The 18,382-nt window shown below is 42.7% G+C and overlaps 1 protein-coding gene across 4 annotated transcripts in view; it reads left to right on the forward strand.

Annotated features, from left to right (window-relative positions):
* Positions 1-18,382, forward strand: part of LOC117477428 (nck-associated protein 5-like) — a 126,255-nt gene that overhangs the window by 69,034 nt on the left and 38,839 nt on the right. For 3 of the 4 annotated variants that reach the window (XM_034124085.1, XM_034124086.1, XM_034124087.1), the window contains one exon: positions 9,605-9,738. In XM_034124085.1, coding sequence (XP_033979976.1) covers positions 9,605-9,738 — 134 coding nt within the window. Of the gene's footprint in view, positions 1-9,604; positions 9,739-17,506; positions 17,670-18,382 lie in introns of those variants that run through there. The other variant, XM_034124088.1, reaches the window with a different exon arrangement.

Here is an 18,382-nt window from a genome sequence, read left to right on the forward strand (position 1 = left end):
TGAGGCTTAAGCTTGTCAACACTGCATTGTGCCGAGCTTGACAGGATACCGCTGATATTGCGCTTTCACTCGTGTAAGCAGTGCAGAGAATTCAATAGGTAGGGATCAGTACGTGTACACAAGTGTATATTTTATATTTCTCTTTGTCTCGGAGTGTGCTTACTGTACAGCATGTGTGCAGGTCAGAAAGTGAACCACGTGAGGACGCGGCGCTCAGCTGATTGTCGGCTCTAACCAGCTGTTTACTCTTTTTATGGCAGCAGGCCTAAAGCAACATACACTGCGAGAATTTCTCACTTTGTTTTGTGTTTCTCTATTGATCCCTGAAGCTGGAATGCTGTTTCTTTTGCTTCTGGCCTAACCACAGAGTTTAAGGTCAGATCACGGGTTCAGATACCGATTCCTGGAGTGGATTGCTCAAGGGCGCTTCAGGTTTGAAATCTACGGAGGGATCTACCACGTTATTTCTGTAGATTTTCACTACACACATTCACGCTGCATTCAGACACTTTTCTGTTGAGACAATCTCAAAATAGATGGGTTTTTCCAGTGTCGATGTTAAAAAGTGTACAATAATAAGCGGTACAGATTCTCCTGCTCACATTCAAGAGTGACTCCGTGCAGATATGTTCAGGAACATGTCACGGACAGACTGATTCAGAGTTAAAGGAGGTATAAGACATCCAATCCCCTGCCTTACTGACCTCTCTTTGACTCTTCCAATGCCGTCATCCATGTTATGTATGTGAAACGAGAAGGTTCGGTATTGATTTCCACGGTGGGGAGATATACGTGTAGATGAACGGAATGTGTGCAACAAATCACTGCCAGACCATCAGAGTCATGTGGGCAGCTCTCCATGTCACTCCATGTTGGATCGTGGTAATACACATGGCTAAGCTGATCAGATATGGTCACTTTCATTTTCTGTTAATATCCAAACCTCATCTTCTCCTGGCACACTAACCTTGCATCCTCTGACCTAAATATCACCCACAAATAAATATATATCACCCTCTATGACACTCCAGTCTCAGTATGACATGCTTATTATGACTTTATAGGCGAGTTTCAATTTTCTGCGCAATGCACAGGACTGAGAAAGCGAGGGATGGGTTATCTGTGCCAGACAGGAGGAGGGTGAGGAATGGGGGTGTATGAAGGAAGAAAGAAAGGGAGGAGGAGGGGGGGATATCACTAAGCTCCATTTGAAATTGGGATTATCCCCGTCGGAGTCCCCCTTGCACTCTCTCCCTGGCATTCCTCAGGCACGGCTCTTCAATAGAAACCGAAAAAGAGACTGCTGCATCAAGGAGATAATTGTCAGTGGGAACCAGCCTGTGCCCCGCAGACCCCCCCCCCCCCCCCCAACACCCTGACGCCCGCTTTATGCCCACTTCGCTTCCCCCAACCCCCATCTTTTCGCCTGCCAGCTAACCTACAGAGAGATCAAAAACAACCGTGGACTTTTTGAAGTGGCTCTCCCCCTGTATCTGATACCTTCCTCTCTACATCCATTAGTGTGTTCTGTGAAACGCGATCAGAAAGCGGAGGTGCCCCCCCCCATCACAGTCCTTGCTTCTTCTGTCCGCTGGGACGCACCATTACTGTTCCTCTGTGATGGGAAAGAATGCATCTTCATGATTGTGCAAGTACACAATTGCAAGCCTCAGGTCTCACAGTTATACGGGCGTGAGTATAAATGAAACAGCATTAACAGTTTACTGGGGAGCGTGCGGTCTTTAATTGGCTCTCCTGTTGTTAAACACTACTGGCAGAGCAGGAGCACAACACTCTTTTGTTATGGATCATTTGGGAGAATCACATGAAACCTTTTAAATACTTTGCAATCGGAGTATATCCCGTCACACGGTTGCATTTGTTTGGACTGATATACTCTAACAACCACCAGATCTTCACCGATTTTTCTTCAACTTGATATCACAGTTTAGACATGGTGCTTTTGGCGTGCTCCGCAGAGCGCAATCTTTAAAGGTGTCCTATCATGCAAAATGCACTTTTTGATGTCTTTTATACATAGATGTGTCCCCGGTGTGTCAGGGAACTCACAAAGTATCAGAAAACAAAACCCTCTCTCTTTTCCTCCGTACCCAAATCTCTAAAAACGGGGGTACAACGGAGCTGATCCAGATTTGCGTCCGATAGGACGAAATATCGTAAATGTGGACCCACGGCCCTATCAGAAACATTGCTATCAGAAACAATGCACAACGTTTTGGAAGTAATATGGTCTTTGTTTACATTAGCAAGCAGCGCTAACACTCAGAGCTAACCTGTACTGGAGAGAGTATGTGTAAAAAAGGCAGGAAATAAAAAGGTACTCACCTTGTGGTAAACCCGCAAGAGAGAAAGCATTTGAGCTCCATACTGTTTCAGAAATAATCCTAGATGTGGTTTGGAACATGACATTTTTTAAAAGCTTCAGATCCAGAATCAGCGTTTCTCTAACAGGGCTGAAATAGAGGGATATGAGGGATGTCTAAAATGCATGATCTGTTTGGTATTTTGAGCATAGACATGTTTCTTATATCTTTTTATGTATCTGAGACCCATAGTATATGCCTAAAAATAGCATGATAGGAGATCTTTAAAACCCGTATAAGAAAAACAGAGGCTTTTCCCGGTTGGGTGTTTGATAGAGCACAGGTCATGGTTTATTCTGCCTCCATCCACCTCCAACAAGCCTGCCCCTGTGTGACTCTCGCTGCTGTAGGTTTTTCTCTGGAATTCCTCACACCCCAAAAACCCAGAGGCGTGGTACAGGGCAGGGCTGCTCTCCGTCTCCCCGCTCTCTTTTGATGCCACTCTGAAGTGCAGGATGCCTGGTTTCCTGTCGGGGAGAAAACAGGAGGGTCGTAAAGGCTGAGGCTCTCCATTTAAAAACGGCATTTAAAAACTGTTAGATTATGACCACTGGAAACGGCTGTCTAAACAACATGGGAAAATAAACGATCTGGCTTCGAGAGACATTATTTTTCTTTGGGCTTTGCGGACACTCGCTGATATCTGAGCTTAAACAGATACACACATACAGTAGATCCTCACATGGTTATTTTCCCGGGACGATAAATACATCGTGAACGATAAAGACATGTTTTGGCTTGCTTAATCGTGTTCTTATTTAAAATCTGATTTCTCTAGAGTATTTTATGTAGAAAATGAAGTTAAGATAAGAATGAAGCTGCATTTGTGAATATCAAGTGGGAGCGGGTGGCACAGAAGGGTGAAATAGGCCCTGGAGCTAGGATAAGAATCAGCTAAAAACAGATTTCTCATGCGCTGCAGTCTGCATGATTCATGTGACATAGATTATAAAACTGCATCAAGGAAAGAAACTCATTTAAAAAACAGAATGCCCCTCTTAATAAGTCATTTGGTAACAAAGTAAACAACACTGCATCTCTTTCTCATCTGGATCAAACCATGATTTAATTGGTTTTGCTGTAATTAAAGCATATCATGGTTTATTTGACAATGATTAATTCATGTACCATAAAAAGCAACTTTGAGGCTTGACATCTTTTGTAGTGTGCTCTCAGCAGATAAAGGAGGTTTTCGAGGGGGCTCCCAGCTTTTAAAAGACTGGGGGTCCTCATGGAGATCCGGCGCGTTGAGGGACCTTCACAGAGCGTTCCTGACAGCTGTTTGGGTGGGTGACAGCGTGGAGGTTTGGGGGGCACAGGGGGGACTCAGGTGCCGTCTCCGCAGTTTGGCCTTATCAGCCACGGACAGCGGTGAGGGCCAAGAAGACCCCCCCCCCCTAATTCTCTGCACATTCACCGGGTGACAAGCGCTGACAGCCAGGCTCAAATCGCATCTCCACACCGTCCCTCTCACCGGTTTGTGACTGAATGACTCGCAGTGCGTGGGTTGGGGGGGGGGGGGGGGGGGCTCCCTTGGCAATGATAAATGGGCCACTCGTATTGGTTTAGCATATTCCTGGGGTGTGTGTATTATTTGCTATAGTGCCCGCGGCTGTCTAACAGAGAAGTGGTTCACTCTAATGTAGTGGCTCTCCATGAAAATTGAATTGATAGAGCCCTGGGGGACACAGATTTTTTAGTGGATAAAACACTGTTTTATTTCAATGACAAGCAGAAAACACCAGTCGAACGTAACCATATACTGTATCCCCCAGATACACTTTCAATGAAACTTAATTGAAGGTGTTTTTTACGTCTTCAAGACTGAAGTGCTAATGATGGTTTGTCTCGCCTGACATGTGGACCAAATATGACCCTTTCATTTGAATGACTGACGAACACACACGCACACACACACACACACACACACACGCACACACACGTGGAAACAGCCAAGTGGCATGTTTTATTTATGATGAAGAACCTGCGGCGTGTATTGTGTCCCTGATGTTTGCTTTAGCAGCGAGCCAGAGATCCGCTCCCGGCCTTTGATTAGGCAAAAAGCTCCAACTGGGGGGGGGGGGGGGTTCTGTGTAATGAAGAGATTATTGAGCCCCCTGAACTGTACCCCAAACTCTGCATGAACACAAATACAGTTGCAGATGGACATTATACAGAGCCAGAGCCATGGTGATGGCACAGTGTACACATGCACTTAACCTGATCATATTGTAGCTTCTCTTTTATTGGAGGCAGCATTGCAGGCACAACAAGGAAAGGCAGGGGTCTCTAATTAATTTAGAGTCCTCTGTGGGTCTTGGTGGGTATCAGGGGGGCACGAGTCTTCTAGTAATTCAGCTAGGATGAATACCATTACCATCTAATGCTGTCCAATTACAGAGGCAAGGTTCATTCTGGGCTCCACTGCAGATAATACAATTGTGTATGTCGATACGGACGGGAGGAAGCAGTATTACTGTATATGTTACACACATACATTAGTTGTCTCTTTTATCCCCGGATTTTTCATTTATTTCAATACATTTTAGTGTATTAAAATCAATAGCATCCAGCAGTCCATTCAATCCCAAGCTTAACATGATGGTGATAAATTCTGTCATATCGAGATGGATACATTTTTTGATCAACCAGGAAATGAAAAGCAGCCCGACAGAGGTCAAATGTAATCCTGAAACACCCAATCTGGGCAGATATATGGCTCAGTAGACCAGTATAAAATCCTGCCTTGGCCATTTTATAGATTACTTAGCCTATTCCATTTGATATTGCTTTCCCCCCCCCCCCCCCCCCCCCCCCCCCACAACCTCTGTATTGTTTGATAGAGCTGGCTTTGTTTGATCGTTGCTGCCAGTTTTATATCAGGAACATGTTGCCCTCCGCAGGAAAAACAGGGTAGTGCATCTCATCCATCCACAGCCATGACATACAGTCAAGTGAGAGGATTATCTCCTCAATCATCGGATTAACTAAAGTCAACGTTCTCACAGAAAGTTGCCCGGCCTGTTTTCCCTCACATCCCATCTCCGTGTTGACTTTGAGATATCTTCCCAGGGCATTGCATAAGGCGTGTTGCCCTTCGTAAGGTCTCAAAATAAAGAATATGCTTTCAATTAGCATACTCTTTACCACAGAAAAAAAGGCAGTGAAGTTTGCGTAGACTATAAACATTTCAACCGAGAAGAACTGTAATGTATTGCTAGGGATATCTGGCCACATAAAGATATGGTAATGTTTGATTTAATGGCTTTGGGCCTTGTTAAATTGCTGAAATTATATATTGAACAAAAGCAATAGAGGGCTTTTACTACAATGTAGACCATAAATCCTGTGTTGTTATTGAGGTTGTTGGCAAGACTCTGTCAGCAGACACACAGTGGTCCATGGTTTATGCTGGGGGGGGGGGGTTGGTTAGGAACAAAAATCAGGACCAAAGCCACCGTGCTTTTGTGTGAATCCAGGCCAACTTGCTGAATAACAGTGTACACATTAATACAGAGGAGAAAAGCCCTTTGTGCCTGCATTGAGGTACTTTTTATGGATGTTTGTATCATAAAGTGGCTTAAGGAACATATGTACTCTAAGTAAACATTAGTAATATGCTCTGTAGGGAAAGAGATGGCAAAAGTACACACATCCTTTACTCGAGTAGAAGTACAGATACTCTGGTAAAAGTAGAAGTACTGACTAAACTTCTTTACTCAAGTAAAAGTAAAGAAGTATGGGCTTTGAAATGTACTTAAGTAAAAAGTACCCATAACTAGCAGCTGTTTTAAAGAGTACCTGACCTCCCTTTATATGAATAGAACAATAATGTCATTGTTAGCTAATGAATGTTTCCATGCTGAACAACGGCAACATGACAACGTTTTCATTGGTCCCTCTTCTTTAGAGAAGACCAGGAAATGATGGATACACGGATCGTGTTCAAATCAATAGGCACGCAATGACTCTAAATAATAATGATCACGCCACCAAACACACATTCAAACTAAAGGAACCAGCCTGTTTGGAAAATGTAAGAAGTAGAAAGTACAGGTATTTGTGTTCAACATGTAAGAAGTAGAAAGTACAGGTATTTGTGTTAAACATTTAAGAAGTCAAAGTAGTCGTCAGAAAAATAAGTAGTGGAGAAAAATATTTATAACAAAGTATTTGTACTCGACTACCTCCCACCTCTGTGTAGGGATGGCCTCCTCTACACGCTGATTTTATTTCTTTAAGGAGAGAATGTGAAGACTAGCCAGAAAGTCATTGGTTGTGCTCCAGATATATAGGCTCTTGGCAGGGGGATGTACTATTTAATGCCTCTGTACGGCTGGATTTACAGCGCCCATTACTCCTGACAGCGAGAGGCTCCCTGTTGTGTAAAGAGCCTGAATTTATAGCCGCAGTGAGCACCAGAACTGGTTTTAATGGTGACTCAGGTTTAATATTCCCTCTCCTCCAACCATTCACCCAGTTACAATCTGCTTTTGTGACAGAAATCCCTGGCCAAGGAACACTATACTGTGATGAAATATGATTCATTGGTTGCATTCATGGCACTGTGGTCACATTTTCTAAAATGTTTGGTAATTTACAAGCATGCTTTCCTGTTGTTTTAGTATTTTTCTTTGCGGTGTGATTTTTACGGTGTAGATTTAAATCCTAGCTGCACATGTTTATGATACGCTGAGCCCAAAGACAAACATCAACTATTTTTGTGTCCATATATACCCATTTTTCAGTCAGCGTTCCTGACTCTTTCACACCACTAGATGTCCCCATAATGCTTGTGTGTAAAAAAAAAAGAAACCCTTCTGAAGCCTCACACTGAATATAGACACACCATGATTGGTGCCTAATATGTTTTACTGCAGTGAGAGTTGCCAAAGATATGTTGTTGTACTTTGTATGACGACAATAAAGATATATTCTATTCTATTGTATTCTATTCTTAAATGTACAGCATGAAAGTCAAATGATTGAATCATTTTTTGTAGAATTTGTTTTACTTTTTTCCAGCTTTACAAATGAGATTAAAGGTGGGGTAGGTAATTTTGGAGAGACCAGCTCGAGTGCGCTACAATTTGAAAATACACAGCCGGAAAAAATCTGCCACTTCCTTACAGAGCCCCTCCTCCAACACACACGAACGCGCACATGACCAATGAGGGCACGAGATAAGTTTGTGCCCCGATGGAAGGCTGACAGGCAGGTAGGCCATCCAGTATTTTAGCCGGGCCGGCTCAGATGATTGGTCGTGCTTTTTACAGTACTACGGCTTCCACATATTTTTGTATGTATTTATTGTCAAAGCACTTAAGATATTCATTGCTATCGGGATGTTAAGAGCATTCCATGGAATATAACACAAAGTGTTTCTGAAGTGAATTACCTACCCCACCTTTAAGTGCACAGCTATTTCAAATATCTTACTCAGCAATAACTTCGCAAAACAAAAAGCAACTTTCCACATTTTCTTCCAGTCACTTATCTTTCCCCTCAAACTCATTCCCTGTTATTTGACTAACTTGCATTTTTATGGCAAGACAGTGACAGGTGATCACCTAACTCTTCCGCCAAGAAAAATGGGGCCAATTGCAAAACCATAATTGTCAGCTGTAGAAGATGCCAGGCTTTGTGCGGAGACTTTGAGACTGCTGAAATCCTCAGTCTTGCTCCTCTGCAAGTGTGTGACTGAAAAAAAAGTCCCTCTCAATGCCAAATGTTGCTCTCCTGAAGGGGGGAGCGTGCCAGCACAGGGCCACAGTCTTTGAAGTCGAGGACTCTTCTTTCTTTTGGGAGCAGGTGGCCATCAGACTGAGAAGAATCCAATTAAAATCAGAAAAAAGAAGCCTCCATTTTGACTTGTCTCTAGTGAAAAAGGACAGATAAATGTGGTAATGTGATCCGGGGAAACCTCCACAGACTTCCTCATGAGGGTGAACGGGTACACTCAACCAAACCTAGATTAAAAGTACACTTATAGGTCTTAAATGAGGTTACAAAAGAATGTAAAAACTAAAGGAATTGTAGCTTTTACTGTAGGTTATATATGCCTCCTGCTAATGAACTCTAGCTGTTGTTGCATTTGTGTGCATTTTCTACAGAGTATGCTGACATTTACTGTGAACTTTCTGTCATAGCAACAGGAGAAAAGAACATTTCAAAGTAACAACAAACTATGGAAGTAATACCAATCTGCTAGCTTAAATGTCATCATGCCCTTACTCTTTTATTTTCTCTCACCGCTAAAGCTTTGACAGGATGTTGGATATTTTCTGTCCACAGCAAAAGTAACCTCATTAAAAGCCGTCATGGACTTACATTTAAAGGTCTCCTGTCATGCAAAATGCACGTTTTCATGTCTCTTATACATCAATATGTGTCCCCGGTGTCACAAAGTGTCAGAAAACAAAACCTCTTTTCCTCCGTACCCACATCTCTAAAAACGGGGGTGCAACGGAGCTGATCCAGATTTGCTGCCGATATGACGTAATATCTGAAATGTGAGCTGGCTTTACGCCCACGGCCCTATCAGAAACGTTACTATCAGAAACAATGCGTGACGTGTTTTGGACGTAATATGGTCTTTGTTTACATTAGCAAGCATCGCTAACACTCAGAGCTAACCTGTACTGGAGAGAGTATGTGTAAAGAAGCAGGAAATAACTCACCTTGTGGTAAACCCGCAAGAGAAAAAGCATTTGAGCTCCATACTGTTTCAGAAATAATCCTTAATGTGGTTTGGAGCATAATATGGCGTTTAAGCTGAGTACCTGCAAGCAGAGAGGAGACCTCACTACTTGCCTTGCCGTGCTCAAAAGGGGGCGGGGCCATTAGCTACTGACCCAGAATCAGCCCTTCTCTAACAGGGCTGAAATAGAGGGATATGAGGGATGTCTAAAAATGCATGATCTGTTTGGTATTTTGAGCAAAACACATCATAGACATGTTTTTTATATATTTGTATATATCTGAGACCCATAATATATGCCTAAAAATAGCATGATAGGGGATCTTTAAATGTCATCATGCGCTTATTCTTTTATTTTATTTCCCCGCTGAGGAGAAATGACAGGATGTTGGATATTTTCTGACCCCAGCAACTCATTAAAAGCTGTCATGGACTTAAACTTAAGGAACATATATGACTCGGGGATGATCTGTTGATCCTTTTAGGCCACCAGCTCAACGCTCTTGTTTTGTGTCCACAGCGAGAAAAGCTGATCCACGAGCTAGAGGAAGAGCGACGCCTGCGACTGGAGAGCGAGAAGCGTCTCCGGGAAGTGACGGAGGAGTCGGAGCTGGGACAGGCGCAGATGGTTTCACTGCAGCAGCAATTCTCCAGGTAAAAGAGCCTGAAAGCAGAGAGTGTACTTGACTTATTGAACGCCTGCGGTCCGCCTTTTAAAGGGGCCCCATCATGCAAAATGCACTTTTTTATGTCTTTTATACATACATTTGTCTCTCACAAAGTGAACTCACAAAGTGTCAGAAAACAAAACCTTCTCTCTTTTCCTCCGTACCCAAATAAAAAAAAAAACGGGCTAAGGACCCAGAATCAGCCCTTCTCTAACAGGGCTGAAATAGAGGGGTATGAGGGATGTCTAAAATGCATGATCTGTTTGGTATTTTGAGTAAAACACATCATAGACATGTCTTTTATATTTTTTTATATATCTGAGACCCATAATATATGCCTAAAAATAGCATGATAGGAGATCTTTAAAGAAATGGAAGAACATCTTAACCGATTTATGCTGGAATAGGATCCAGTCGCCTGTGAGGATCTTTATACTCCAAATAATGGACATGTGCAAGGTGTCATAATAATGGTCATAACAAGACAGAAGTCGCAATATTCCCCACTGCTCACTCCCCACGCATTCTTATAAAAGTGCCAAAGAAATACAAAAAATATAGATCTAATAACACTTGGATCAGACAAATAAACAACAATTCTCCAAAAGTAATTGACCTTTTAGCAGCAATTTCCTGCAATCAGCCCAGAATCAATACAGCGTTCTGGCTCTTGTTTTTCATAAGAGTACTTTCTTTTAGTCACTAGTCCTGAGCAAAATACATGATGATGCATTCTTTTTGAAAGGTCCTACGTGCTCAAACAATGCTCTTGTCATAACTTCGCTGAGGAGGGACGGCAGATCAGAGTTGAAGCCGAGTTGATGCCTTAATTAGGCGATAGGCATTCAGTGCTTCACTTAAAATAAAAAAAAAGGAAGTCCAGAGGATTTCACATGAACTGCTTATCTTCTCATTAAGTTGGTGCGGAAAATCTTGTACGTTTGAATGGAGTGCAGACGAGGGCAGAGTCACCGCCAAGGGAAGAATACAACGTTTAAGAGCCCTTTGCAGAGATTTATCTCGTATTTAAAATGTCCCAGTGAGTTTAACAAAGTGGTGATTCTCACTTATGTTCAGTTTCCTTACATCCTTTTTGGAAAAACAACTTATACGTGCAGTTTGTTGCACCCAATTTCTCTTTGTTTCTAATGCCAGCAGCAGTCCATACAGGTTATGACCTTTTGAGATGATGCATGTTCCATTTCGTATATCATGACTTCAGTCGTAGGTATTTAAATCATCAATAAGACATGTATAAACCTGTCTCAAGCTATTTTCTACCTATAAAAAAAGCCGGCTGCACCTTTCCACGTCTCCTTGGATTGCTGGTTAGACACGAGTATCTCCCTGTCAGAACTTTGCCAGGAAAAAGTGACTATATTTGTGAAGTGCATTCCCTCCTGGGCTACGATGTACTGTAGTGGTGAATTAGCAGCAGTACGAGTAACCTGCAGTTCTATTAAGAAGGGAAAAGCTTATCCCTGATTGGGTCCTGTACAGGTCCCCAAAGGAGACAGGTGAATTTGTCGCAATGGCAGGGGTCGCCCAGATGGATGGTTCTCATTGGATGCCGGGCGGCTTCTGGCGAGACAGACAAAGATTCCATTATTTCCTCAAAAAGCGCTTATCGAGCCGCGGACGTTCTCCCAACCTCTCCACCTCACTCAGCTCTTCTCATTGTAGTTGCGTTGCTCATTGTCATCATGCTGGATGGCTTTAATTTTCCGTCTTCGATGTTTCTGTGAGTCCTGAGGGAACGCAAAGGTGGACCCAGCAACACACTAACAGGATTTCAGTCTCACTTGACAAAGTCGTTCTCTTTGTTTAAGCGTTGATGATATTTGTACCAATATCATATTGTGTGTGTGGAGTGCAGAGGTGGGAAATGGTGGAGTACAAATACTTCGTTACTGTACTTAAGTAAATGTTTCTGGATCAGTACTTTACTCCACTACTTATTTTTCTGACGACTTTTTACTTTTACTTCTTACATTTTGAACACAAACACCTGTACTTTCTACTTCTTACATTTTGAACACAAATACCTGTACTTTCTACTTCTTACATTTTGAACACAAATACCTGTACTTTCTACTTCTTACATGTTGAACACAAATACCTGTACTTTCTACTTCTTACATGTTGAACACAAATACCTGTACTTTCTACTTCTTACATGTTGAACACAAATACCTGAACTTTCTACTTCTTACATGTTGAACACAAATACCTGTACTTTCTACTTCTTACATGTTGAACACAAATACCTGTACTTTCTACTTCTTACATTTTGAACACAAATACCTGTACTTTCTACTTCTTACATGTTGAACACAAATACCTGTACTTTCTACTTCATACATTTTCCAAACAGGCTGGTTCCTTTAGTTTGAATGTGTGTTTGGTGGCGTGATCATTATTATTTAGAGTCATTGCGTGCCTATTGATTTGAACACGATCCGTGTATCCATCATTTCCTGGTCTTCTCTAAAGAAGAGGGACCAATGAAAACGTTGTCATGTTGCCGTTGTTCAGCATGGAAACATTCATTAGCTAACAATGACATTATTGTTCTATTAATATAAAGGGAGGTCAGGTACTCTTTAAAACAGCTGCTAGTTATGGGTACTTTTTACTTAAGTACATTTCAAAGCTTTACTTTTACTTAAGTAACGAAGTTTAGTCAGTACTTCTACTTTTACCAGAGTATTTAAAACATGGGTATCTGTACTTCTACTTGAGTAAAGGGTGTATGTACTTTTGTCATCTCTGGAGGAGTGTGTTTACTCGTACCTGGCTCTTCAGTGGATTAGCATGTTTACATGACAGCCAATAATCGGTGGCTCCGTGCCATGGTGGCAGATGGGACGTCAGCGAGGTCACTTTAATTAGAGACTTACAAGCCAGAAAAAAGAGAACTCGGTCACCAGGCCAACAGCAAGTGTCTCCCCATGAACCTTTGCCCAGATCTCTACTTCCTACCCAAAAGCACTGCTTCATATGCGACATTATTTGTGTCTCTACTGCGAGACCTTCATCCATATCTCCTGATTGATTTAGGCTTTGTATTTGTTGCGCATTAGGGACCTCAGTTCATCGATGTTTCTTTGGAGATAACGCCCGCAAATCATGTTAAGTGGACATCCAATCTGTTAAATAGACCTGGATCTGTTTGACTTCAGGCAACAATTGATTTGCTAATGAATTGAGGTTGTGCTTTGAATCATGAGGATGGAAGTGAAATCAGACTAAAGCATACCAGTATTGGATGATGAAAGCCAGCCAAAGATATCAAACATTATGCAAATGAGTGTGTTAAATAGCTTTTTCACCCATCGCCACAAATAGGGTTTGCATTGAACTAAATGCCTTTGCACTGGGAGACAAATGTGTTCTGTGATGATATGACACCAGAGGTAATGAGCCGCTTGTTAGAGTATGCTATCACACACAGAACAAACAGGCATATCCACAGCAAAAGGGAAAAGATCAGACTCACTCCTGGAGCCAGACGCACTCCTGGGAATCTCTGCTTCTTACTGTGTGTGTGTGTGTGTGTGTGTGTGTGTGTGTGTGTGTGTGTGTGTGTGTGTGTGTGTGTGTGTGTGTGTGTGTGTGTGTGTGTGTGTGTGTTGTGTGTGTGTGTGTGTGTGTGTGTGTGTGTGTGTGTGTGTGTGTGTGTGTGTGTGTGTGTGTGTGTGTGTGTGTGTGTGTGTGTGTGTGTGTGTGTGTGTGTGTGTGTGTGTGTGTGTGTGTGTGTGTGTGTGTGTGTGTGTGTGTGTGTGTGTGTGTGTGTGTGTGTGTGTGTGTGTGTGTGTGTGTGTGTGTGTGTGTGTGTGTGTGTGTGTGTGTGTGTGTGTGTGTGTGTGTGTGTGTGTGTGTGTCGTACGCCCCTGTAACACTTACACTTTTTTTGGCAGGGGTTCAAACTGGAACAACTGGCTTTTTTTCTTTTTCTACTTTCATCCACTGCAAAGCTCAATTTTGGCGTGTTTTCACGGCTGAGATCAGAAAGTCTGCATTCCTCAAGTGACTGGCCATTTAGCTCCAGACATAGGTGTACACACACATATACCCTCCCCCACGCAGTTGGGCTCTTATCCTGGTGTGGGTCACATGCCCAGCCCCCTCCTGACTTGGGTCAATCCCCCCCCCCCCCAGGGCTTCACCAGCACTAGCATGGCCTGCCGTCATTAAACTCCCAACAGATTAGTGGGAGTCTCCAGCAGCCTCCTTTAGCCCACCCTGGACGTCCTACTCCTCCATATGGGCAAGACATTTAAGAGAGGATGGAAGTGAGAAAAGATGCAACTGGGAGCAGCACTTAAGTTTCCGAAATGCAGTGTGGAGGCAGAAATATAATCCATCCAGTGCGTTTGGAACGTCTATCCAGCAAAGACTCTCTGAGGCCTTGTCCGTTTCCCCCTCCTCTTCCTGTGGTACTACTCTCAGACTGGATGCCTGGTGAGCACACGGAAACATGGGGGCCGCTGGGGGCCCTTCGTGGTCTGAAGATGAGGGCGGCGGTTTTCAGGTAATGAGCAGCCACCTTTTGGAAGTTTGGTTTTCACTGCAGTTTTCCAGATTCAAGGCTTTTATTGTCATTTGTACATAGCTACAGTGTAGATATGACAATGCAAATCTGAGGTCATAGCCTCCTCCAACGGTGCAACATAATAAAACAGATAAAATAGTGCAAGTAATACAAATAAAATAGAATAGAAATAGTACAAGGAGAGTCTATATACAAGTAGTTGGAATATGATATATTACATAAATAATTTGTAAGTTGCAGACCGATGAAGGTTATGGATGTCCTTTCAAAAGTTCAGTTTGTTTGTTTGCTTAGCACACTTATCCTCTTACAGACTGTTATTGCGCGCACTCCTCAGCCTGTTATGGAGATTAAACACTTCTCAAAAGGGGAAAAATAAGAGGCCTTTTGTTAGGCTCAAAAGTCTGCTCATGCACTGAAGCTCAGGTTCGATATTTTGACGTTATTCTCGGATTTATCCGTCTTTATTTGTCCTCTGTGTTCTCCGTAAGGCATTCGAGGTAAACCAGCTTTCTGAAGGTAGTGGTAAATAAATCCCTCCTGACTTCATTGTGCCTAGATCATTGTCACCCAGAACACATGTGCGCTCATCAGCAAAACCGATGGCGTTTTACAGCCGACCCGCTCCACTTGACTTTGAAATCATCGGCGTCTTGAAGGGCCCTCTTGGCGGAAGGATATGGGAGACTTACGGCTAGACTAACAACAACAGCAGACGATGACTGGTGCCTGCAGATTTACGGCACATTACTCAAGTGTGTGAGAACGTGTGTGTGTGTGTGTGGATGCAATATGTCCGATGATGTAAACAGGGAAGAATGGCAGCGTTTTTTCAAGTCTGGACGTGTTGTTTGGACAGTCACGCTCAGGTTCAGACCCCTCCACGGTCCTCCGAGTGAAGTTTTTAGAACCATGTGTGTGTGTGTGTGTGTTGTATGCATTCATGTGCTACTCTCATTACCGCCACACTGCTCTGGATTGCACAGCTGGACTGGCAAAAAGTGCTCAGAGAGAGTGATTGCACTCTTTTTTTTTGCAGATCAATGCCCTCTCTTCTAATCATCCAAGCCACGCCTGGACCAAGTATTTAAATGTGACCCCCCCCCCCCCCCTTTTTTTAGCCGGATGAATCAGGGCCCCTGTTCGAGACGACACATCTGCGGTCATTAACAGGATGGAGGGGGGGGGTCACTCTTTTGAAGTCACTTCCTTACTCATGCCCAATAGGGGGACGAGGGTCTGTTAAATAGATAATAGGTGTCTGGACTATTTTGGGGAGCACCTCGTATTTAAAAGGATTTATCGGTCCATTTCAGAACCTCTCTTCAACTTGGGGATTATGTCTGATTGAACTTCATTTGGGTTGTTTCAAAAGTCTGTTCACTTACTTAGCACCGCTATGTCAGACAATCCAGCCCACTAACTTCCGCCTTGGATTAACCACGCTGGTTATGATGTTTATAGGCCGAAAGAGGTCAGATTACAAGCTTTTTGCAGAAGTAGGGCATCCCTGCTCACATCATGATAGCTGGCCTGTTCTCTCTGGCTTGTGATCGTAGCCTAAAGGCAAACAGCATGTCAATCAAACTGACCTCATGGTTGCAGTATGGATCTGGTTGTTTGGCAGCTGCTGTGGTCGACACATACACTGAAAAACTGTTTTATTAAATGTGTTATGTCAACAGTTTCCACATAATTGTATAAGATAAGATGGACCTTTGTTAATCCCTGTGGGGAAATTCAGTAGTTTAACAGCAACAGGGTAAGAATGAAAGTGTAAGGTCATTCTGTATCTGTGCATCGCATACCTTTTGAAATATTTCCATTATGAATGTAGTGGCCAATAATGCTCTTGACTTATTGGTTCAGCGCTACTGTACATGCAACTTACCGCTATGATTTATCAATATTTCCCAGTGTAAGTAATGGACTCCATGTTGTCAGTCTGACAAAGGTCTCCCACCGGGATGTCTTCCTCTGTCTCCGTCTCACATGTGGAACTCGTATGCCTGTAACCCATTGTGGAGATAAAGAATGAGTCTCCAGCCAAATGCTTTTGAGGACCGATGGCTTCCTCATTGCTAACTGCTTCCTTTGGCCAGAGGTGAACATGTGGGGCGGCCATCATGAATTTGCACACTAAATCCTTCCAAATGTAGACGGACGGATGAAGGGAGAAAAACGAAATCTGAATCCCTCCATATGTCTCTTTTTAATTAACGCTCTGACTCTTCCTCGTTGGCAGTGATGGTAAAAGTACACCCATCTTTTACTCAAGTACAGATACTCGTGTTTAAAAATACTCAGGTAAAAGTAGAAGTACTAAACTACCCATAACTACCATCTGTTTTAAAGAGTACCTGACCTCCCTTTATATTAATAGAACAATAATGTCATTGTTAGCTAATGAATGTTTCCATGCTGAACAACGGCAACATGACAACGTTTTCATTGGTCCCTCTTCTTTAGAGAAGACCAGGAAATGATGGATACACGGATCGTGTTCAAATCAATAGGCACGCAATGACTCTAAATAATAATGATCACGCCACCAAACACACATTCAAACTAAAGGAACCAGCCTGTTTGGAAAATGTAAGAAGTAGAAAGTACAGGTATTTGGGTTCATAATGTAAGAAGTCAAAGTAAAAAGTCGTCAGAACAATAAGTACTGGAGTAAAGTACTGATACCAGAAACATGTACCTAAGTACAGTAACGAAGTATTTGTACTACGCTACTTCCCACCTCTGCTCGTTGGTTCTCAACATGTTAAGACATTTATGTTGAAAGTTTTCATTTATTTTTTAAATGTTCAGTTTGAAGTGTGTAAAACGACCCCGAAGTCCTTTCTTTTCACAGCAGAAACATTGGAATGAAATATGACTGTCAGTAAATACTAAATGCTTTGCCCTCTTGATCTTTTTTTTCTTTGGCATGTGTGTTTTGTTGAAAAGGTCAAAGGTCGCTGAGTAGAGTCAGCGGTCATGAGGGCAAGGACCTCTGTAATGCTACCCCGCTGTAACATGCATGACTGATGCATGTGACTTTTACAGCCCTAACTGTCCTCTAGGCTATAAACTGGACGAGCCTTTCACCAAAAGTGTCTCGCTTAGTTTGCTCTCTTCATTTAGGTCACGTCTGAGGAAGGGTCTCCTCGCATGTTTTCAGCTCTAAGGGGATAAGAGTGGCTTAGCGTTGTGTTAAGCTAGGCAATCACCCGGTGGGTAAGTGATTTGCTTTAAAAGGAGAAGAATGGAATATTGCGGTGCCAAAACGGAGAGTTTGGCAGGGCCTCGCTGAGGATTCAGATAAGGAGATTGCAGCCGGCCCTCCATGGCCTCAATTCAGCCGCTACAACCAGGTGATTGTTCTCCCTCTATCATTCCAGCAGCTTAAAGATTTTTCCAATTGTTCACCGGTCAAATCTGATTAGAGGGTCTCGGCTAACCTGAGCCTCTGACGGCTCTGATAAAGTGAGAGTAGGACTGATACTTCCATCCTTTTGGAGCTTCTGTCCGGATAATGTGAAATGTCAAGAGGCTGTACATCTTTCGCTCTGACCTGAATTATGTCGTGCAGGACCTTAATCAAGTGGTTGTTATGTTACTATTATCATACGGAGCCTTGTTTCTAAGTTTACTGTGATAAAGGAATAATACACAGTGTGTCTTAAAGGTGTCCTAAAGGCATTTGAGCCCCATACTGTTTCAGAAATAATCCTTGATGTGGTTTGGAACATGATATGGCGTTTAATCACGGCAGCATTTAGCTGTATCTGGGTAGAATTCTCCTGATCAGATACTCAGCATAAGCTCCGCCCCCTCTTTTTTTCCTTTTTTTTTATTATTATTTTTTATTTATAAAGCTTTAGACCCAGAATCAGCACTTCTCTAACATGGCTGAAATAGAGGGATATGAGGGATGTCTAAAATGCATGATCTGTTTGGTATTTTGAGCTAAACACATAGACATGTTTTTTAAATATATTTGTATATATCTGAGACCCATAATATATAGCATGATAGGAGATCTTTAAGCAAGTTACCATGGTTGTTATGTTACTATCATACGGAG

Source organism: Trematomus bernacchii, unplaced genomic scaffold, assembly GCF_902827165.1.
Source record: "Trematomus bernacchii unplaced genomic scaffold, fTreBer1.1, whole genome shotgun sequence".
Taxonomy (NCBI): domain Eukaryota; kingdom Metazoa; phylum Chordata; class Actinopteri; order Perciformes; family Nototheniidae; genus Trematomus; species Trematomus bernacchii.